The 18,204-nt window shown below is 41.2% G+C and overlaps 1 protein-coding gene across 9 annotated transcripts in view; it reads right to left on the reverse strand.

Moving 5' to 3' along the window:
* The window catches only part of LOC136833493 (uncharacterized), a 437,570-nt gene that overhangs the window by 250,896 nt on the left and 168,470 nt on the right, over nt 1-18,204 (reverse strand). For 4 of the 9 annotated variants that reach the window (XM_067095716.1, XM_067095712.1, XM_067095709.1 and 1 more), the window contains one exon: nt 948-1,279. In XM_067095716.1, coding sequence (XP_066951817.1) covers nt 948-1,252 — 305 coding nt within the window. In that variant the 5' untranslated portion in view covers nt 1,253-1,279. Of the gene's footprint in view, nt 1-947; nt 1,298-18,204 lie in introns of all 9 variants that reach the window. The other 5 variants (XM_067095717.1, XM_067095713.1, XM_067095710.1 and 2 more) reach the window with 4 other exon arrangements.

Below are 18,204 nucleotides of genomic sequence, written 5' to 3' on the forward strand. Positions count from 1 at the left end.
TTTTGTTATCAGTTCCAGCTGGCTTTCAAAGATCATCTAATGTTAAGACCCAGGTTTGTTCGTTCCCCATACGAACAAACGAAAATCAATGTACAGACTCATGAAAACAACTTGCTACATATAACAAATATTGGCAATACCTGAAACACAGTACAAAAGAAAACTGTTCTGACTTTCTGTAAAATTTAATACAGTGATAGCTAGAAAATAGCAAACACAAATAACTAGAGCAATAAATAAATAAAATAGCAAATTAAATAAATAAATCTCACTTCTCAAAAAATATATTTTTCTCTTTTAAGTTTACCTACTTCTGTTTATCTTGCTGTCAATCTTTTCTGACTCATTTTTCCCACTGTAATCATAATCGAGATGGAATACAGCACTAGGATTTGCATTCATTTTCAAGGCCAACTGTGGAAGCAGTGGGCATTCCAGTGGTCTAATCAACCACCAACCCAAGAGTCTTGTGGGAGAGGTACCTAGCTGCCTGATAATGTTTGGACCTAAGAGTATTAATACAAATTATATGTATAAATACAAACTGAAGTCTTTTATTATATTCAGAGGCTGCAAAAGCTTGGTCAAAGGAAGTGTAGCTACTGAAATGCTGGTTTTATCTTCTGTGTGGGTTTACAGTACTTTCACTTGGCAGTCACTGTTCATACACCATTGATAATTTAACTCAACTTGGAAGGATCTATTTTTTCTATTAGTGGTATGTAATGAATGTAAAAAACAAAATATTAAAGCCTGGATTCAATTAGGAAAGCGACAGTGCTCTACGTCCCTCAACTAATCAGACTAATCCTTATACTCACCCAACATCCACACTACACAAGGTAACTTTTCCTTAATTTTAGGTAAAACAGTGTAGATGATAAATCTAAAGTTATATTTGCTGACACAAACTATAAATGCTGGCAAGGTAAAGAGTAAGTTCTCACCTTCCACTGAAATGTACTGCATCACCATTTAATTTTTCCATGCATATAATCTTCACAGCATTTTCCAGGGGCTCTAAACAATATTCTAGCCAAGTATCGTCATTGTTTGGCTGCTTATTATCTTCATCTCCAATACAACCAGTAAACTTCTTATTGGCATATATAATGACATCATGCCATGATTCTTTACCCTGCAACTCCATTGTGGTTGTACCTCTTGCAATCTGAAACAAAGGTTTAACCCTATAGTTAAGTCTGATCTCGGTTCCATTAACGTTAAAAAATGTAAACAAACTTTGTAACATTACTTGTTTAAGACATTCAACTGTCTTCTTTTGATAGTGTAGTCGCTATTTCCTCCTCAAGGAGTTACCTTTCATGGTCTACCAGGGCTCCATGGTGACCAAACTAATAACAAAGAATTCTCTTCTAGTTGGTCTTTTGGCAAGGTATTGTGTCGTAATGATTAACATTATAACACATGATGGAGTATATAATGGACTCAAAGATAAAAGGGCACTTTCCCCTATCTTCAACGAAGCTGAACTCAGTTTTTCCTACGTCCAAAGAACATGCAAGAAAGAGAAGTGACTATTGCGCATGCGCATCCGCCCTCTTGTTTACAACCGGGCCGTTAAAAGACCAAGGAGCCATTACCCTCTGTTTGGTCTAAAGCAAACGGTTCATATTGTTACCAGCACTCTCAAAAAAATTTGACTTTTTTCTCCGTTTTAGTATTGAGGATTATGGAAACATCAAAAATAGCAAGATAAGTCCTCAGTATTAACTAACAGTTAAAAGTTTTAGTTTTAAACTTCTGGATTTTATATAATTTGCGTGTTAAAACCAGAACCCCGCTCGTTGATCGCTAACCTACCTAGTTTCGTAAAGCATTGATTGCTACCTAGTTTCATAATGCGAAAATTGTTTTAAATTCTAGCTAAATGTTTTAACTAAAAGAAATGTTCCACAACTTATTATTAATATGGAAAATCCTTTCAGATTATACGATGTCTACAATAATCTAGGCAGTAAGTGAGAATAATTCAGACTAGATTAATAGTGGATGTTGTCTGTAGCCAATATGTCCTTGGATTTACGTATCCTAAGTGGCCTAAGACCAGACCGAGGACCCTAGGATCAGATAATAACAATATCTGGGCAAAGTAAATCGATAGCCTAACAATGCGGCTACATATTAGTAAACATTTTTTTTTTCCTTTTATATAGGCCAGTGCACTTAAGCATAAGCTAAATAATACAGGACTAGCCTAGGCATTACCTTATATCAAGTTAAGTGGTAACTTTTCATGAAACATCCCATTTTTGGACTAAATTGTTAGCCTATACCATGTAATCAGGACTAGATGAAATAAGTAATCTGTGCTGGATGAGATGGTAACCTAGGTAAACCTTAAGGCTACATACTAAAGGTAGGCTAATTGTGTTTTGTTTATGTAACCCATACACTAAGTGTGAATTAAATAATCCAGATTAGGCAGTAGCCTAGATTAGAGTAAGTTATAACCTGGTTATAAGGTTACACATTAGTGATTACTGTTTTATATAGTAAACCAAATAGCCTAGGATTGGATATAAACAACAAACTGGGTTAGACAAATAGTTAAATAATATGGTTACATATTAGTAAGTTTTCTGTTTTTATAATAATCTGGATTAGGCAATACCCTATACTAGGTTAAGAAAGAACAAATAAGCCTAGGATTATATATAAACAGTATCCTAGCCTAAATAAAATAACCTAGCTTGTTATGACTCAGTAGCATATCTGTAAGGTTACATGCTAGTAGGGTCTTGTGTAGCCTATATCCTTAAAGGTGATATAAATCTAGAACAGGCAGTAGCCTAACCATATTAAGTAGGAACCCCCTTATAAGGAATATCCTACTATTAGCCTAAAACAGGGTGGCCAAATATCAGATGAAAAGGCAGTCTCGGCCACATAAAACAGAAAAACAGATAAGAGAAATATTTTCTGTAACGTTTATATCTTTTAAGTTGTAAATAAGCCTAGAATAGGTTAAGCAAGAACCTTCTAAGAAATCCTCTATTTTTAGCTTGACGTAGATTACACTAGAATCATTACCCTAAGCTATATACAACAGTAGTTTGGGTTAGTCAAACAAATTAGTTCATAGCAGTTAGTCTGAATGGCATGACAATTGGAATTAAAAATTTCATTTGGCCACTGCAAAAGGACTAATAATGTATAAGTAATACAGCCATGTACAGGTATGAAAACTAACCTAAACCTTAGAAGGTTTAACATAGATATTTAATTAAATGTATTAAAACTGCACAATTGTAATCAAATTAACCTGTAATATGGAAACTATATGAGGAACTACAGAAGTGTCTCTCACTTAAAAACAATTAATACTAACTAGCTTCTAATAACAACTTACTTTATATCACTACAGGGCCGCCACTAGGCAGGATCCTCAGCTCAAGTGTTCCGTAGCAAATTGCTCAGTTCACTTTTTGCCAGTGGGTATGGCCCATACCACCTGCCATGAGCAAAGTCCTTGTAAAAAACAAGGAAAATTTGCAAATTTGCTTGGTCGCCAGATTTGGGCGAGATCTGTAGTATGCTCCTTGCAGCAAGTTTTAAGGATGAAACAGCTCCTTTTAAGCTGTCTCAATGGAGCCTAGGGTTCACTAGGGGTGAGGAAGGGGGAGATTATCTTTCCGGCAGAACTCCGGCAGCAGATATTTAACCCTTCCTCTGAACAATATCAAAGTTTGGGCCAAAACCCATTAACATCAGTCGCCAATACCTCCCAGGTTAACCCCGTGGAGGAAGTAGAGGAATCTTTACATGGAGTTCACATTCTTATTAAAAAATATGAAGTGAACATTGCCATCGAAATGGCCCTCCTGAATCCAGAAGGCTCAGGGCATAAAGTTAAGCTAGCCATGGGAGAAACCTCCTAGAAGGAATTCTATTCCCCATGCAACTATCATTGCTGAATAGGATCTTTTGAATAGGATCTTTCTCCCAAAAGGGATACTGAGATCCACCTAACTCAGACTGAAATGTCTACTTTTTGGAAGGGTATATTAACTTGCCCAGGACTTCTGCCCCTTGATTAACAGGCAGTTACAGTTAGTTGCTGAAGCTCAGTTAGATTGCACAAACTCTTCCAAAAGGAACACACAGTTTATGGCAAGCTCCCCCAAAAGGGATACACAGTTTATGGCAAGCTCTCCCAAAAGGGATAGACAGTTTGCAGCAAGCTCCCCCAATATAGGGATACAAAGTTTGCGGCATTTGATAAATGATTAACAGGCAGTTACAGTTAGTTGCTGAAGCTCAGTTAGATTGCACAAAGTCTTCCAAAAGGAATACACAGTTTATGGCAAGCTCCCCCAAAAGGGATACACAGTTTATGGCAAGCTCTCCCAAAAGGGATAGACAGTTTGCAGCAAGCTCCCCCAATATAGGGATACGCAGTTTGCGGCATTTGATAAATTCTGTAAGGAAACTGAATTTTTTATTGACCTGTACCCCCAAAAGGGATACATGGTTTGCAGCAAGCTCCCCCAAAAGGGATACACAGTTTACAACATTTGATCAGTTCTGTAAGGAAATTAAGTTTTTATTGACCTGTACCCCTAAAGTGATACACAGTTTGCAGCAAGCTCCCCCAAAAAGGATACACGGTTTGCAACAAGTTCCCCCAAAAGGGATACACAGTTTGTGCCATTGGTCAATTCCGTAAGGAAATTGAGTACCATCAAAAGATGCCCTTGCCACAGAACGGCAATATATAAGGGACATGAAGCATGATTCTGAAAAACAAAGTTAGTCAGTCATGTATGCACCAAAGTGTAAAAGTACTACATCCTGTAACCGAAAAGTGAGTGTAGATACAAATGCCACCCCAACAAGGTCTGATTTTAGAATTCCGACTAGAAACAACAATGGGTCAGTTTGGAATACAGAACTTTAGATCAAAACATAATAGGGGGCTCCAATACTCACCCCTGATGATACTGATAATCCTTGGCAAGATGCCTCAATGTGCACTTTCTCTCCCAATGGCAAGGAGGTAATTAGAGAAAAACTATGATCAAAGTTGTAAATGTAGAATTTACAAATGGCAGCATTCCTTAATACAGAATGGCACCTGGTACCATCCTCACCAGACTTGGAGAAACTTATAGCATCAAAAACTAAAGAAATCACCCTTTACCAGGTCAGTGAAAAATGGATCTCTACTTCATTTTTGAATAAGACCCGAAAAATGGATCTCTACTTCCTTTTTGAATAAGACCCAAGTTGCTCACTAAGTAGCCTCATCAGAATTTTATGCTAGGCTCCAACTCCTTAGCATTATAACCTCTACCACTTTGCTGGAAGTTGCCATCTTAAGGCTTCCAGAACATCCCAGGATAATTTTTGCTGTTGAAGCCAAAAGATGGAGAGCACTCTTTGACTTCCTAGAACGGCACATAAAATTGCGAATGGAAGCATTGGAGAGCTCCATCAAATCACTCTCCAATGTCACTGCATTATTACATTCTAACCCCTTCTGTAAAGACCTGTTTGAGGAGTCTGTTGTGGCTCAACTCAACGAGCATGCCCACCAACAGAATTGTACAATGTACGCTCTTCTGGGAAAAGAGGAATTCAGGAAACAAAGAACCCAAAATTTCCCTTTACCCAACCCCAACAAAGGGCTCACTTTGATCGAAAATCATATAAGCCTTCAGTCGCCCCAAAAATTTTTCCTCAAAAAACAGTTAGGTGGTCAGAAGGGACAATTCCCTGCAGAGACAACAACTTCAAGGCCGTCCTTTTTCACAAGGTCCAAAAACCATCTCATAGGGGGAAAAAGGAAAAACAACACCTGGAATGTCTGTCAAAGTTGATGGCAGAGGAGGAGGAGGTAGATACCAAGAGGAATTATATTGTTTGGGGGTCACCTTCAATGACATCACAGACAATGGAAGTTTTCCCTGTGGGGGAACAGAAACTTGCATACATTCACCACCAAGTATGTCTCTTCAGTGTCCTTCAAAGGGAGTCATCCAAAAGAAGAGCGATCCTCAACCAATCAACATTGAACAAGCGCATTGTCTGCCGAAAGTTTTGGATAATTACTGTTGCCTAAGTACATTGAATCATTTCAAAAAGGAACTCGGACATTTTCTATGGATCTGAAAGATGCACACTGGCACATCCCTATAGCCATTCCCTTCCGCCCCTTCCTAATGTTCCGAATAGGGAAAGATACGTACAGATTCAAAGTCATGGTGATCAACTACTCAGGAATTGTTATATTAATTTCCTGGAGCTGATGGCTGTCTTTTTGTCTCTCAGAAAATGCAAACTTCCAGAAGAGAGAGAACATAACCACAAAATCCTTCATCAAGAGGTCGGGATCACATTCACCTTCTCTCAATATGGCAATGTTAGCCATCTTTCGGATGGCACATGCCTGCAGTTCACCTCACAGGGGGTCTCACTGTAATAGCAGACTCTCTATCAAGAAAAACGACAGCCTCAACAGAGTGGATGTTGGACAACCACCCTTTTCAAATAATAGCCAACATGCTTCCACAACTGGAAGTGGACCTGTTTGCCACATACTAGAATCACAAACTCCTAATGTATGTGTCTCCAAACTTGGACAGTCAAGCAAAGGCAAGAGATGCCTTCCTTAAGACTGGAACAAGGGGAGGATGATAATTTTTCCTCCATTGCCCCAGATTTCAAAGGTTTGAGCAAACTTCTAACCTTCATAGGAATAGTGTACTTAATAGCCCCAAATTGGCCAAACAGGCATTGGTTTCTATTACCTCAACAACGGACAAAAAGATCAATTCCACTGTTGTCCGCTGTTCTATCCCAGATAGTAGGAGGGAAAGTCTCTCCTTTCTAAGCTGAGACCTTCGCGCATAGATTTTTTAAAAATATCTATCGGGATAATTACTCACTCAACATTGCTAGGTACCTAGTGCAAAAATTACAGACATCTATCCAGCATTACCAGTCCGTATGGAAGATATGGTTAGATTATATCCAAACTGAGAGCCCAGTTGAGATTTCTATAGAAACTTTATTTTTCTTATACAGTATACCCTTTTGAAGACAAATGCCTTGTGGTTACAACAGTCATGGCATACAAGGCCACATTCTGGAAACTGTTTTGCTGTTTTATGGATTGGGATTGACTCAGTATAGAAGTTGTCACTTCCCTTCTGCAGTCTTTTGCTCTACAAAGGCCCACTAAAAGGCTTCCAATTACTTAGTCCTGAACAAGGTGCTTAGACTTCTATCAACCTCTCAATTCAGTGGACCCAATACAACCACAATGCACAGGCTACAAAAGGTGATCTTCTTGATTACATTAGCATCAGGAGCTCATACAGTACTAGTGAACTGGGCTCTCTTAGATGGGGACGACGCATCACGCAAATAGCTGACCATCAATTATTATTGTCCCCTGGCCCATCATTCCTGGCCAAGAATATGGATCCTTTAGAAAGGAAATCCGTTCTTATAAGAAAATTCAATTTAGCAGACAAGACTTTATGCCCGGTTTAAGCACTTACGGTTTACCTAGAAGTCACGGCAAGGTCCCATTTTCCTACACCCTAGCACAAACTAACCACTCGCCCTACAAAGACTGAGAATGATTGTAGTGTTTTCTCATTAAAAAGGGAAATCCACACTCTTTCCATAGGTCACATGATGTTAGGAAAATAAATACGTCTTTAGCCTTCTTCAGAAATGTCTCTTTCGAAGAAGTCTCCAAATGTACAGGGCGGTCATCAGTTAAATCATTGCCACATGTTCGAACAAATTCGACTACACTGTGTATCAGTAGGTGGCATAGCTAGTCTTAACCCCTGGGTGCGGCAAAAAACCAAGGATCATATTGATGGTGAGTATGCTAACTATCGCTGGGAGAGGGGTGACAGTACTACAACCAAACCCAGCATGCTTAGGTAAGCCACTGTAGAACTACATCCTAAAACATAAGTTTGTGTATAGTTTCTTGTTCCTCGGTATCAAAACCTGAAGAGTATTTGGAATAAAGAATGGGACTTGAAACCTGTTAAACATTGATCTTGGACCGAAATGTTATTTCCTTTGGGGTGTTAGGATTAAAAAAGTTAGAGCTTAAGCCTTTTCATGAAACCTGTCAATTTCTTTGTACAAAAAAGCTCCTTGAGGACGAAAAAGCGACTACACTATCAAAAAACAGGTTTTGACGTAGGAAAAACCTATTTTTGGTAGCATTTATCTTGCTGTTGAGTCCTCAAAACCCTCCCACTTCCTGACGAAATGGCATGGGATTTGGGCAAGGGATCAACCTGCATTGACCAACAAGAGTAATGGCTCCTTGGTCTTTTAACGGCCCAGTTGTAAACAAGAGGGCGGATCGCATGCCAATAGTCACTTCTCTTCCTTGCAGGTTCTTTTGACGTTGGAAAAACTGGGTTCAGCTTAAGCTGAAGATAAGGAAAGTGCCCTCTTATCTTTGAGTCCATTATATACTCCATCATGTGTTATAATGTTAATCATTACGACACAATACCTGGCAAAAAGACTAACTAGAAGAGAATTCTTTGATATCAGTTTGGTCACCATGGAGCTCTGGTAGACCATGGAAGGTAACTCCTTGAGGGCTCAACAGCGACTACCAAAAATAGGTTTTCCTACGTCAAAACCTGTTTTCTTACACAAAACATGGTTTCATACAAACCGAGTAATCAAATACAGTTATCGCCTTTCTTACATGCAACATATCCCAGTCACACCAACTTCCTGATCAAGATCAAGCCTTCAATGTGCCTGCCCAGACCTTTGATGCCATATTCACTAAGTCTCTTTGTGCCCACCCAGAGACACAAGAATATGGGGAGAAGAGGAGGGCACTCTGGTATGATTTAATAGTTTTATAAGAAAAATAAGATTTTAAAAACCAGATTTTTTAAATGCAACTGTTGTTTCCATCTACTTCTTCCTGTTGTCAGAAGTACTTTGGAAACACACCAAAAACAAGAAGCCCTACCTGGCAAGAGTAACTGTCAAGTCATTCTCTGTGTTGCCAAGTCTTTTTACAAGATGTACAGGGTCAGCAAGTGGGCACTTTTCATTATGTAAACTGATAGGTTTGTACTAACAAATAATTTTATTTTCATACATAATTGTTAAACAATCCCTAACCAGTTATTTGTGACAAAAGGTCTTATGTAAGTAACACAAGTTTACCCACAGGACTCAGGTAGGTGACAGAGGATGGGAAATCTGAAGATCTTCATATTAAAACTGGGTTGGGAGTTAGACTTGTACTTTGTGGCAGAACCTTAAGGTATCTTTAAGAAGCCCTCTAAACAAGCCATAGCAGTCAATACCATGAGTACCAAGATCTTGAGGAAATTTTAGTATGGCTTAGAAAAACAGGGTGAGACAATTGTGAAACCCTTTGTTTCTAAAGTTTGGTACTGTATTATTATTCTTAATTAATTAATTAATTTATTTATTTATTTATTTATTTTTGGTCTATCACAGTCATCCTATTGGACTGGGAGGTTTTTATAGTGTGGGGTTCCAGGTTGCATCCTGCCTCCTTAGCAATCCATCACTTTTTGCTGTTTCTGGTAGCACACTCTTCTGCATGAATCCTGGAGCTATTTCAGCATCTAATTTTTCCAGATTCCTTTTCAGGGATCTTGGGATCATGTCTAGTGTTCCTATGATTATGGGTACAATTTCCACTGGCATATCCCATATCCTTCTTATTTCTATTTTCAGGTCTTGATACTTATCAATTTTTCTCCTTTCTCATCTACTCTGGTGTCCCATGGTATTGCAACATCAATGAGTGATACTTTCTTCTTGATTTTGTCAATCAACGTCACGTCTGGTCTATTGTCACGTTTCACCCTATCTATTCTGATACCATAGTCCCAGAGGATCTTTGCCTGATTGTTTTCTATCACTCCCTCAGGCTGATGTTTGTACTACTTATTACTGAAAACTAGTTGGTGTTTCTTGCACAGGCTCCAGTGGAGGGCTTTTTGCTACTGAATAATGCCTCTTTTTGTACTGGCTCTGTGCAAGCACCGGACATTCGCTTGTTATGTGATTTATGGTCTCGTCTTTCACACTGCACCTCCCAAATATGGGTGAGATGTTATTTCCATCTATTGTTCTTTGGACATATCTGGTTCTTAGGGCCTGATCTTGTGCCGCTGTTAGCATTCCTTCTGTTTCCTTCTTGAGTTCTCCCCTCTGTAGCCATTGCAATGTTTCATTGCTGGCCAGTTCTTTAGTCTGTCTCATGTACTGTCCGTGCATTGGTTTGTTGTGCCATTCCTCTGTTGTTTTTCATTCTCCTGTCTCTGTATGTTTCAGGGTCTTCGTCTACTTTTATTAGTCCTTCTTCCCATGCGCTCCTTAACCACTCATCTTCACTGGCGGTCAGATATTGCCCCAGTGCTCTGCTCTCGATGTTGACGCAGTCCTCTATGCTTAGTAGCCCTCTCCCCCTTCCTTTCATGTTATGTATAGTCTGTTTGTATTTGCCCTGGGTGTAGTGCTTTGTATTGTCAAGTGTTTCCTAGTTTTCTGGTCTATGCAGCAGAGTTCAGCCTTCATCCACTCCACTACTCTTACGCTGTATCTGCTTACTGGTACTGCCCATGTGTTTATGGCTTTCATCATGTTTCCAGTGTCGAGTTTTGACTGGAGTATTGCCTTAAGTCTCTGCATATATTCTTTCCTGATAGTGTCCTTCATCTCTTGGTGTTTTATATCTTCTCCTTCTATTATTCCCAGGTACAGTATTTGTATCCTGTCTTATCTATGTGTTTGATGCTATTCCTGTCTGGTAGCTTCATCCCTTCAGTCCTTGTCACTTTGCCTTTTGTATGTTGATAAAGGCACATTTTTCTATTCCAAACTCCAATCCTGATGTTCCCAGATTTCTTACAGTCTGGATTAGGGTATCTATTCCCTTGGTGCTCTTACCATACAGCTTGATGTTATCCATGAACATCAAATGGTTAATTCTGTTGCCTCCTTTCTTGAGTTGGTACCCAGCATCCATCTTCTGCAGTACTTTTGTCGGGGGAATCATGGCTACTATGAAGAGTAGTGGGGACAGTGAGTCACCTTGAAAGAGATCCCTCTCCTGATGTTAACCTCAGCCAGTCATCCCAGAGCTTGTAAGTACTGTAGTCCAGTTGCATGTTTGTATTTTTTAGGAAGCTGATGGTGTTTTTCTCTGCCCTGTATATTTTCAGGCATTCTATTAGCCACGTGTGCGGTATCATGTCAAAGGTTTTCTTGTAGTCAATCCATGGCATGTGTAGGTTGGTTCTCTTTCTCTTACTATTCTTCATTACCATTTTGTCTACCCAGAACTGGTCTTTTGTGCCCCTACAATTCCTTCTGCAGCCTTTCTGTTGGTGGGGATGGTGTTTGTATCCTCTAGTTGTATAGCCTTTCAATGATGATACCTGTTAGTAACTTCCACATTACTGGTAGGCAAGTGATAGGCCTGTAGTTACTTGCTATATTTCCTTTGTTCTTGTCTTTCTGTACTAAGGATGTTCCCTCTGTGGTCATCCATTTGAGAGCATGGTGGTTTGTGATACAATGCTGGAGTTGTTCTACTATTCGTGGGAGTAGTTTTTGAGCCAGTATCCATGGACTTCATCGGGACCTGGGGCTTTCCAGTTGGGGATTTTCTGTAGTTGGTGTCTGACTGTGTCTGTCGTGATCTTGGTGAATATGACATTTGTATAATAAAATAAAGTTTTATATATACTTACCTAGTAATTACATAGCTATTAGTTTTCCACATACGGCATCCTAAATTCAAATTTCGCAGGTGTGTAGGTACACAGTACCGCCCCCTAACAGCAATACTAGGAATGACTTATCTAATCAACTCGATTTGTTTTATGCCTAATGTCCATCAGAGGGGAGGAGGGAGCACTCCAATCATGTAATTACTGGGTAAGTATATATAAACTTTATTTCATCATGAAAATGTAATTTTTACATAAGCGACTTACCCAGTAATTACATAGCTGATTCTACACTGACAAGAATGAGATCATGGACATATTCTACTCCAATACACTACGTCATATAATGAATTTGAAATAGAAAAGTTGCTAGCATTGAAAACAATGCTTGTCATTTCCTATCAGTTAAGAGAGCTACTGCAGGTGGATACTGCCTCTGGTTGGTGCTTATCTTAACTCGTAGTGGCGTGGCAGTAGAGCTAAAGGTCGCCTCCTACTTAAGGGGAACTTTGCAGCTAGGGTAGTGCCCCGATGGCTAGCAAAGCATGATAGGTGCCCGCCCTTGCCCTGGGCACAGCCCCATCCACTGAGAGTGGTGGGTGCTCCCAGTATGTTATATCCCATGGCTCTCCAAACTCAGCACCTTACTGAAAAAGTGAAGAGATAGCAAGAGTACATCCTGTGCTTCCTTCCACGATGCCAAGCCCATCACTGAATATGGTCTCGAGGTATTGGAAAATTTTGACACTGTTTAAGCTTTCAAAAAATTGTTAGAGGTAAAGATCACTTACACTTCGGGTAGGCAGATAGTAGAATGGAAGTGAAGAGCATATAGCATCTGCAAACTAAAGAGGTAGAGGCTGTTTTGACGTCCTTAGCTTCACTTCAAAGTAGGCAAAATGCACTCCAAAAAAGATGAAGGACAACACGTTTAGACAGAGGAAGAGACGGGTTCTTGCCATAATTCTCTAGGTTATGGAAGGTCCTTTGATTTCTGGTTCAGCTCAGGGAATTTCTGAAAAAACTCCAACTGGACAGAGAGCTCTCTATACTACTTCCGAGCTGGGGAGTGCTACTGGGAGCTTGTAGCAAGAGTTGGAGCCAGACAAGCTGGGTGCCAAGAGTGTTCGGGGGTCGGGAGCTGGAGGATACTCGGAGCATGAGATGGCACCAGAGGAACTGAATGCCAGGCGAGCTAGGAGTTCGGGAGCTGGCAGACACCCAGAGCATTAGCTGGCGCCAAGGAGCTGGGTGCCAGTAAGCTAGGAGCTCGGGAGCTGACGGACACCCAGAGCATGCGTTGGCGGCTGGCGCCAGAGGAGCTGGGCATCAGGCGAGCTCAGAGTTTGGGAGCTGGCAGATACTCGGAGCATGAGCTGGTGCCAGAGGAGCTGGGCGCCAGGTGAGTTAGATAATGAGATGTTGGGTGCTCCTGGAAGTCAAGGGAGTCCATAATGATCTAAAAGGAGAAAGAACAGATCCAGGTCTTGGATGGGACCTTGAACTTGGCTAAACTACCCAAGGGTAACAAACAACCCAAGTCAATTTTTCCTTGCCCGGATGGGTGAAGGACTAGAGGAGGGACACAGATTAGGCATAAATCTAGGTCTCTGCGCTTTAACCCAAGTTAAGCATAACTCTACACTCGTAAATGGAGGGGTACTAGAAAACCTAGACCCCCTCAGAAAATAGGTAAACTGCCATTGAGTAACAGATGTCTCAAAAGGGGAAATGAAGTGTCTGAGGTAAAAGTTATGGAAAATCGACCCCTCAGTCTGGTAGATGAAGCTAAAAGATTGATATTTGCAAGCCACAGCCTTTGTGACACATCTCAAAACCTTTTCGACTGACAAGCCTCCGGATCGCCTGAAGCCTGTCTGGGCAAGAGCGGACCGTCTTGAGGGAGGTTGATGGAGGAGAAGCAGTTGGGAAGGAACCTGGAGGGTCCACCAACAGTCGTCGCAGATTCAGGAGTCATTCTGCATAGGACAGAATGGGTTATGAGGGTCCTCATAACATTACAATGAGCTTGAAATTTATTTAGGGCTTTCCTGAACCATAAGAATGTGTAAGGCAAGGAAAACCAAGAAGGATTGGTCTGTATATGGCACCTGTTGCCCATACTAGAGAGTTTGGGACCAGAGAATCCAAGGGAGGAGGCGAAGGGTCCTTATGGTGACAAACAGGCCCAAAGTTGTCTCGCCCCATAGAGTCCACAGATCCCAAGAGACAAGGGGATCGAAGACCCCTCGGAAGGAAGGACACTCTTCTGACAGCTTGATACGACTGCCAGACATTAGGAGCCCTGAAAAGTTCGTGTGGCCAGAATACTTGATTGATTTGCCCACCAAAGTTCTTTTGTTGTTGGAGGATCATGGTGTGAACTGCAAGTGCGGACTCACTGTCGACTCTGCTGCCCGTGTGGACTGACAGCCTCATAAAGCCTGAAGCATATGTGGAGCTGTACGTGGAACAAAACTTTTATCTGCCAAGCTTACAAAACGGCAGCAAAGTCCCTAATCCACCAAAATCTAAGCACATCAAAAAACAGAGGCCTAGTCCAAAACCAGGCTGTTACCAACTCTGTAGGTCAAACACAATCCTTTAAAAAAGAAAAATTAGCCCATGAGCAGGTGTTGGGTGCTCAACGGTGGAAGCTGAGCACCAATGGTGCTAACTGGTTGGTGCCAGGGGACTGGAAGTTGAATCCCGGTGTGAAGTTGGACCGAAGGAGTGACAGAGGGAACCACAGTGAAAATGTAGAAAGGCTGAGAGATGAAGCTAGCCTCCCTACCTCTTGACAGGAAGCAGAGAACGGCAACCGTAACTGCGTGATGAAACAAAAACACTTCGCTCATATGATGAGTGATCTTAACGAACGATGGTGGATGACGAAGTCCCCAGAAGTACATCCACCAAGTTTCCAAGCTAAAGAAACTTGTGTACCGTCTGAAAACTCTCTTGGAAGACGGAAAGAAGCTTGAGAATTCCGAGAGTTGAGGCTGAAAACCAAAACAGAGGATTCTGTGATGATGATTGTGTTCTGAGGAAGAAGTGAAGATCTGTAAGCACCCGATTTTGGTCTCCAAGCAACAAGAAGTGCCCGTCTCCTTCTGCTATGCGCTCTCTTTGGCTCGCTTGCTGCTCACTCTGCTGCTTCAGACTTCCGTACCTGACCTCTCAGCACCAACTATGGAGCATTCGGCACAAACATCTGAGAGCTCAGCGCCAAAGGTAGGTCGCTCGGCACCTCTTTCTTCTTCATTGGCTCAGGAAGACTCTGCTTTATCCCCGAGTAAGCATCAACTTGAGGAGCTCATGGGCTTTTTGAAAGAAGAAGAAAGATGTTTCCAACAGTAAGGACACCTCCCTATACCCCGTCTCTTCAGACATCTCCATCAAGACGCCTTTCCAGTGGCTGACTAATACTGCACCTCCATCAAGAAGCCTTTCCAGTGGCTGTCTCACACTGCACCTCCATCAGGATGCCTTTTTAGTGGCTGTCTGCCAACACCTGGGTATACACTGCAGGTTCGACTGAGAGGGCATCTATAGGGGGCAACTCCCTCGAACACCTTGGACCGCCAGTATATCTTCTCCCCAGTGCAGGGGAGTGGGACTTTGACTTTAGGTCTAGGAGATCCGAGGGGCCAGGTAGCCACCTCCTCCAGGACACATCCAGTAAGAGTGGGTCGCGACTGCCCGTATGTTAACCCCCTGACCTCACTTGGACCTCCAGTATGTCTTCTCCCCAGTGTGGGGGAGCGGGACAGGGACCTTCTCCTAGGTACATGGGGGGGGGGACAAGTAGCAACCTTCTCGACTGCACAACATTTCACTGTTATAATGGTTATGATAAGCCCAATATAAGGCTGGCAAAGGCATGGGAAGGAAGCGAGGGAGCCAGGCACAGGAGCAAGTGGATAATATAGGAGGGTTAGTAGCAGGAGAGAACTGGCACCAGGTGGACATGAGCTGGCGCCGGGTGCTGCACGCTCTGAGCTGGGCCCAGGAGGTGGGTGGCAGGAGGCGGGTGGAGGCTAGTGGTGAGCGTTTCACTGATCTTTGGTAATCGCAGTTACCAATTACTTTCATGAAAAATAATCAATTAGTAATCAATTACTAACTACTTTTTTATATATTTTTATCACAATTCTGGTATCGGAGCATAAAAACATGCATAAAATGTATGAATAACATTAGCATTTTATATGTTCAGACACGTATGCATTTTAAGATAACCAATGTATGTGTATCTTCTAAAATAAATGATAAATTAATATCAAAAAGTGCTTTTAGCATTAAAGTATCAAAGCAAATCTGACCCTAATATTATAGAACAATGTGTTTATATTCTCTAATTTGTCATTGAATCCAGTAATCGATTACACCTACCACTAGTGGATGCAAGTGGCCAGTGCTGGAGGCTAGGAGCTAAAGACGTGGAACGTTCACGCTTGCGTGATACCAGAAAAAACACCTCCGTACGCCAAGGCCATTCAAACCTTCACTGTAATGTTCCAAAGTACTGCTGAAGCAAGAACTAGTAGCCGATATTCGGCTGTCGAGAACATTTCTTCCTAAGGCTCACTGCAGCCAAACATTCACACCATTCTCTCCTTACTACGTTTCAGCCACTAAACTTTTCAGTTCTCTACAAAGGAAAGTGTGATGAGTAGCCCAGGCCCAGTAAACAAAACAAATTACAAATGTTTTGGCCTAAAGGAACAGTGTAACATTTAAGAATTACTTTAAAATAATTTACCAGAGGCTTGCAAGATGCCTTGGCCTGATAAAAATTAATTCACAAATGTTTGGCCTAAAGGAATGGCATAACATGCAAGAATTACTTTAAAGGTAATTACTACCCATGGCTTGCGAACAGCCAATGGCCGGTAAACAAATCCTAAAAGCAAAAGTTTGGCCCAACAGAATGACATAACATCCAAGAATTACTTTTAAGGCAATCACTTACCAGAGACTGGGCACAGCCTATGCCAGGCAAATAAATCATAAAGCCACAAGTTTTTGGCCTAATGGAATGGCATAACATTCAAGAATTACTTTTAAGGCAATTATTTACTGGTTACTTGCACATAGTCTAAGCCCGCTAAGCAAAACATAAATGTAAAAGTTTTGGCCTAAAGAATGGTGTAACATTCAAGAATTACTTTTAAGACCAAACTATTACCAGCTTGTTGATGAATCTAAATCAAGGTAATAATAAAAAAAAAGACAAGACTCATCCTGAAAGATTTCTGATCAAAGTCTATGAAATATGCATTCCGGTGGTTGTGTAATATTACCGAAATCCAGTGATATAACCGGAAAATAAGAATAAGCTGCTGAAACAATTCGATGTTTAGTCGAGTCCAGCAGAAAACAGAAAGAGTTGGTTAGCTAAGTCGTTCCTAGTATTGCCATTGGGGGGTGGTACTGTGCACCTATACTGAACAATCAAAGCGCTACCTGCGAAATTTGAATTTAGGCTGCCATACGTGAAAAACTAATAGCTATGTAATTACTATGTAAGTCACTTATATAAAACTATTTTATTCTCCCCATTTCTTCTGCCTTAACTTCCTGGAGCCATGTTGCATGTTTGTTGTGTGATACTGGGTTGCTCCATATGTTTTCCCAGAGTCTCTTACTTGGTTCAGCTTCAGGAATTTCCTGGTGGTTGTCTTCCCCTCTTAGTTGGCTGTATAGTCTTTTCTGGTTGGTTCCAAAGAGTTTGTTTTGTTGGTATCCTTTATTCCTGTTCATGTGCTTTGGCTTTAAGCCCCTGTTTTATATCTTCTATTATATTGTTTAGTCCCTTCTCCTGTACTTTGTATTTCTCATTCAGTTCCTCTCTTATTTTCTTGCTTCTTAGCCTCTTTTCTGCAATCTCTTTCAGTTTACTCAAATCAGATTTCATCATCGTGATTTGTTTTTCCAGGAGCCTTTTCCAAGGCGGTTGCTGTTTTGGTTTCTGTTGGGTTAGTTGTGATGGTGGTGTTGGTGTTTGTATTCCCATGAGTTCTACTACTAGTCTTGCTCCTGAATATGCCAGGTTATTTGTTTCTGTGATACTGGTGGTGTGGGTATTAGTCTCATTAGAGTACAGCATTTCATTAACGTCACTTGTTTTCTCCCTTCTTTGTGTTGTAGGCTTTCATGGAGGGGATCTTTGTTCTTTCTGTATCTGGCTTCATCCATTGTCTTATCATTTCCACCCATTCCAACATCTCTGTTACATCTTCAGTGTTTCCTCATGTGCCACTGTTTGGTAGCTCATCATTCCTGTCGTCTTCTGTGGCATGGTCTCTTAGTTCGTCTTCTTGTCCTTCGATGATGGGTGTTATTTTATGGGTGTTACTTGGAGGTCACTATTCGGCAACTGACCACCACAACGACAGTAACTAGCAACCAGAGACTTGAGCTACAGAGGCAAACCAGAAGAAATGGACAAGAGAAGAAA

The sequence above is a fragment of the Macrobrachium rosenbergii genome, chromosome 51, assembly GCF_040412425.1.
Source record: "Macrobrachium rosenbergii isolate ZJJX-2024 chromosome 51, ASM4041242v1, whole genome shotgun sequence".
In the NCBI taxonomy this organism is placed as follows: Eukaryota; Metazoa; Arthropoda; class Malacostraca; order Decapoda; family Palaemonidae; genus Macrobrachium; species Macrobrachium rosenbergii.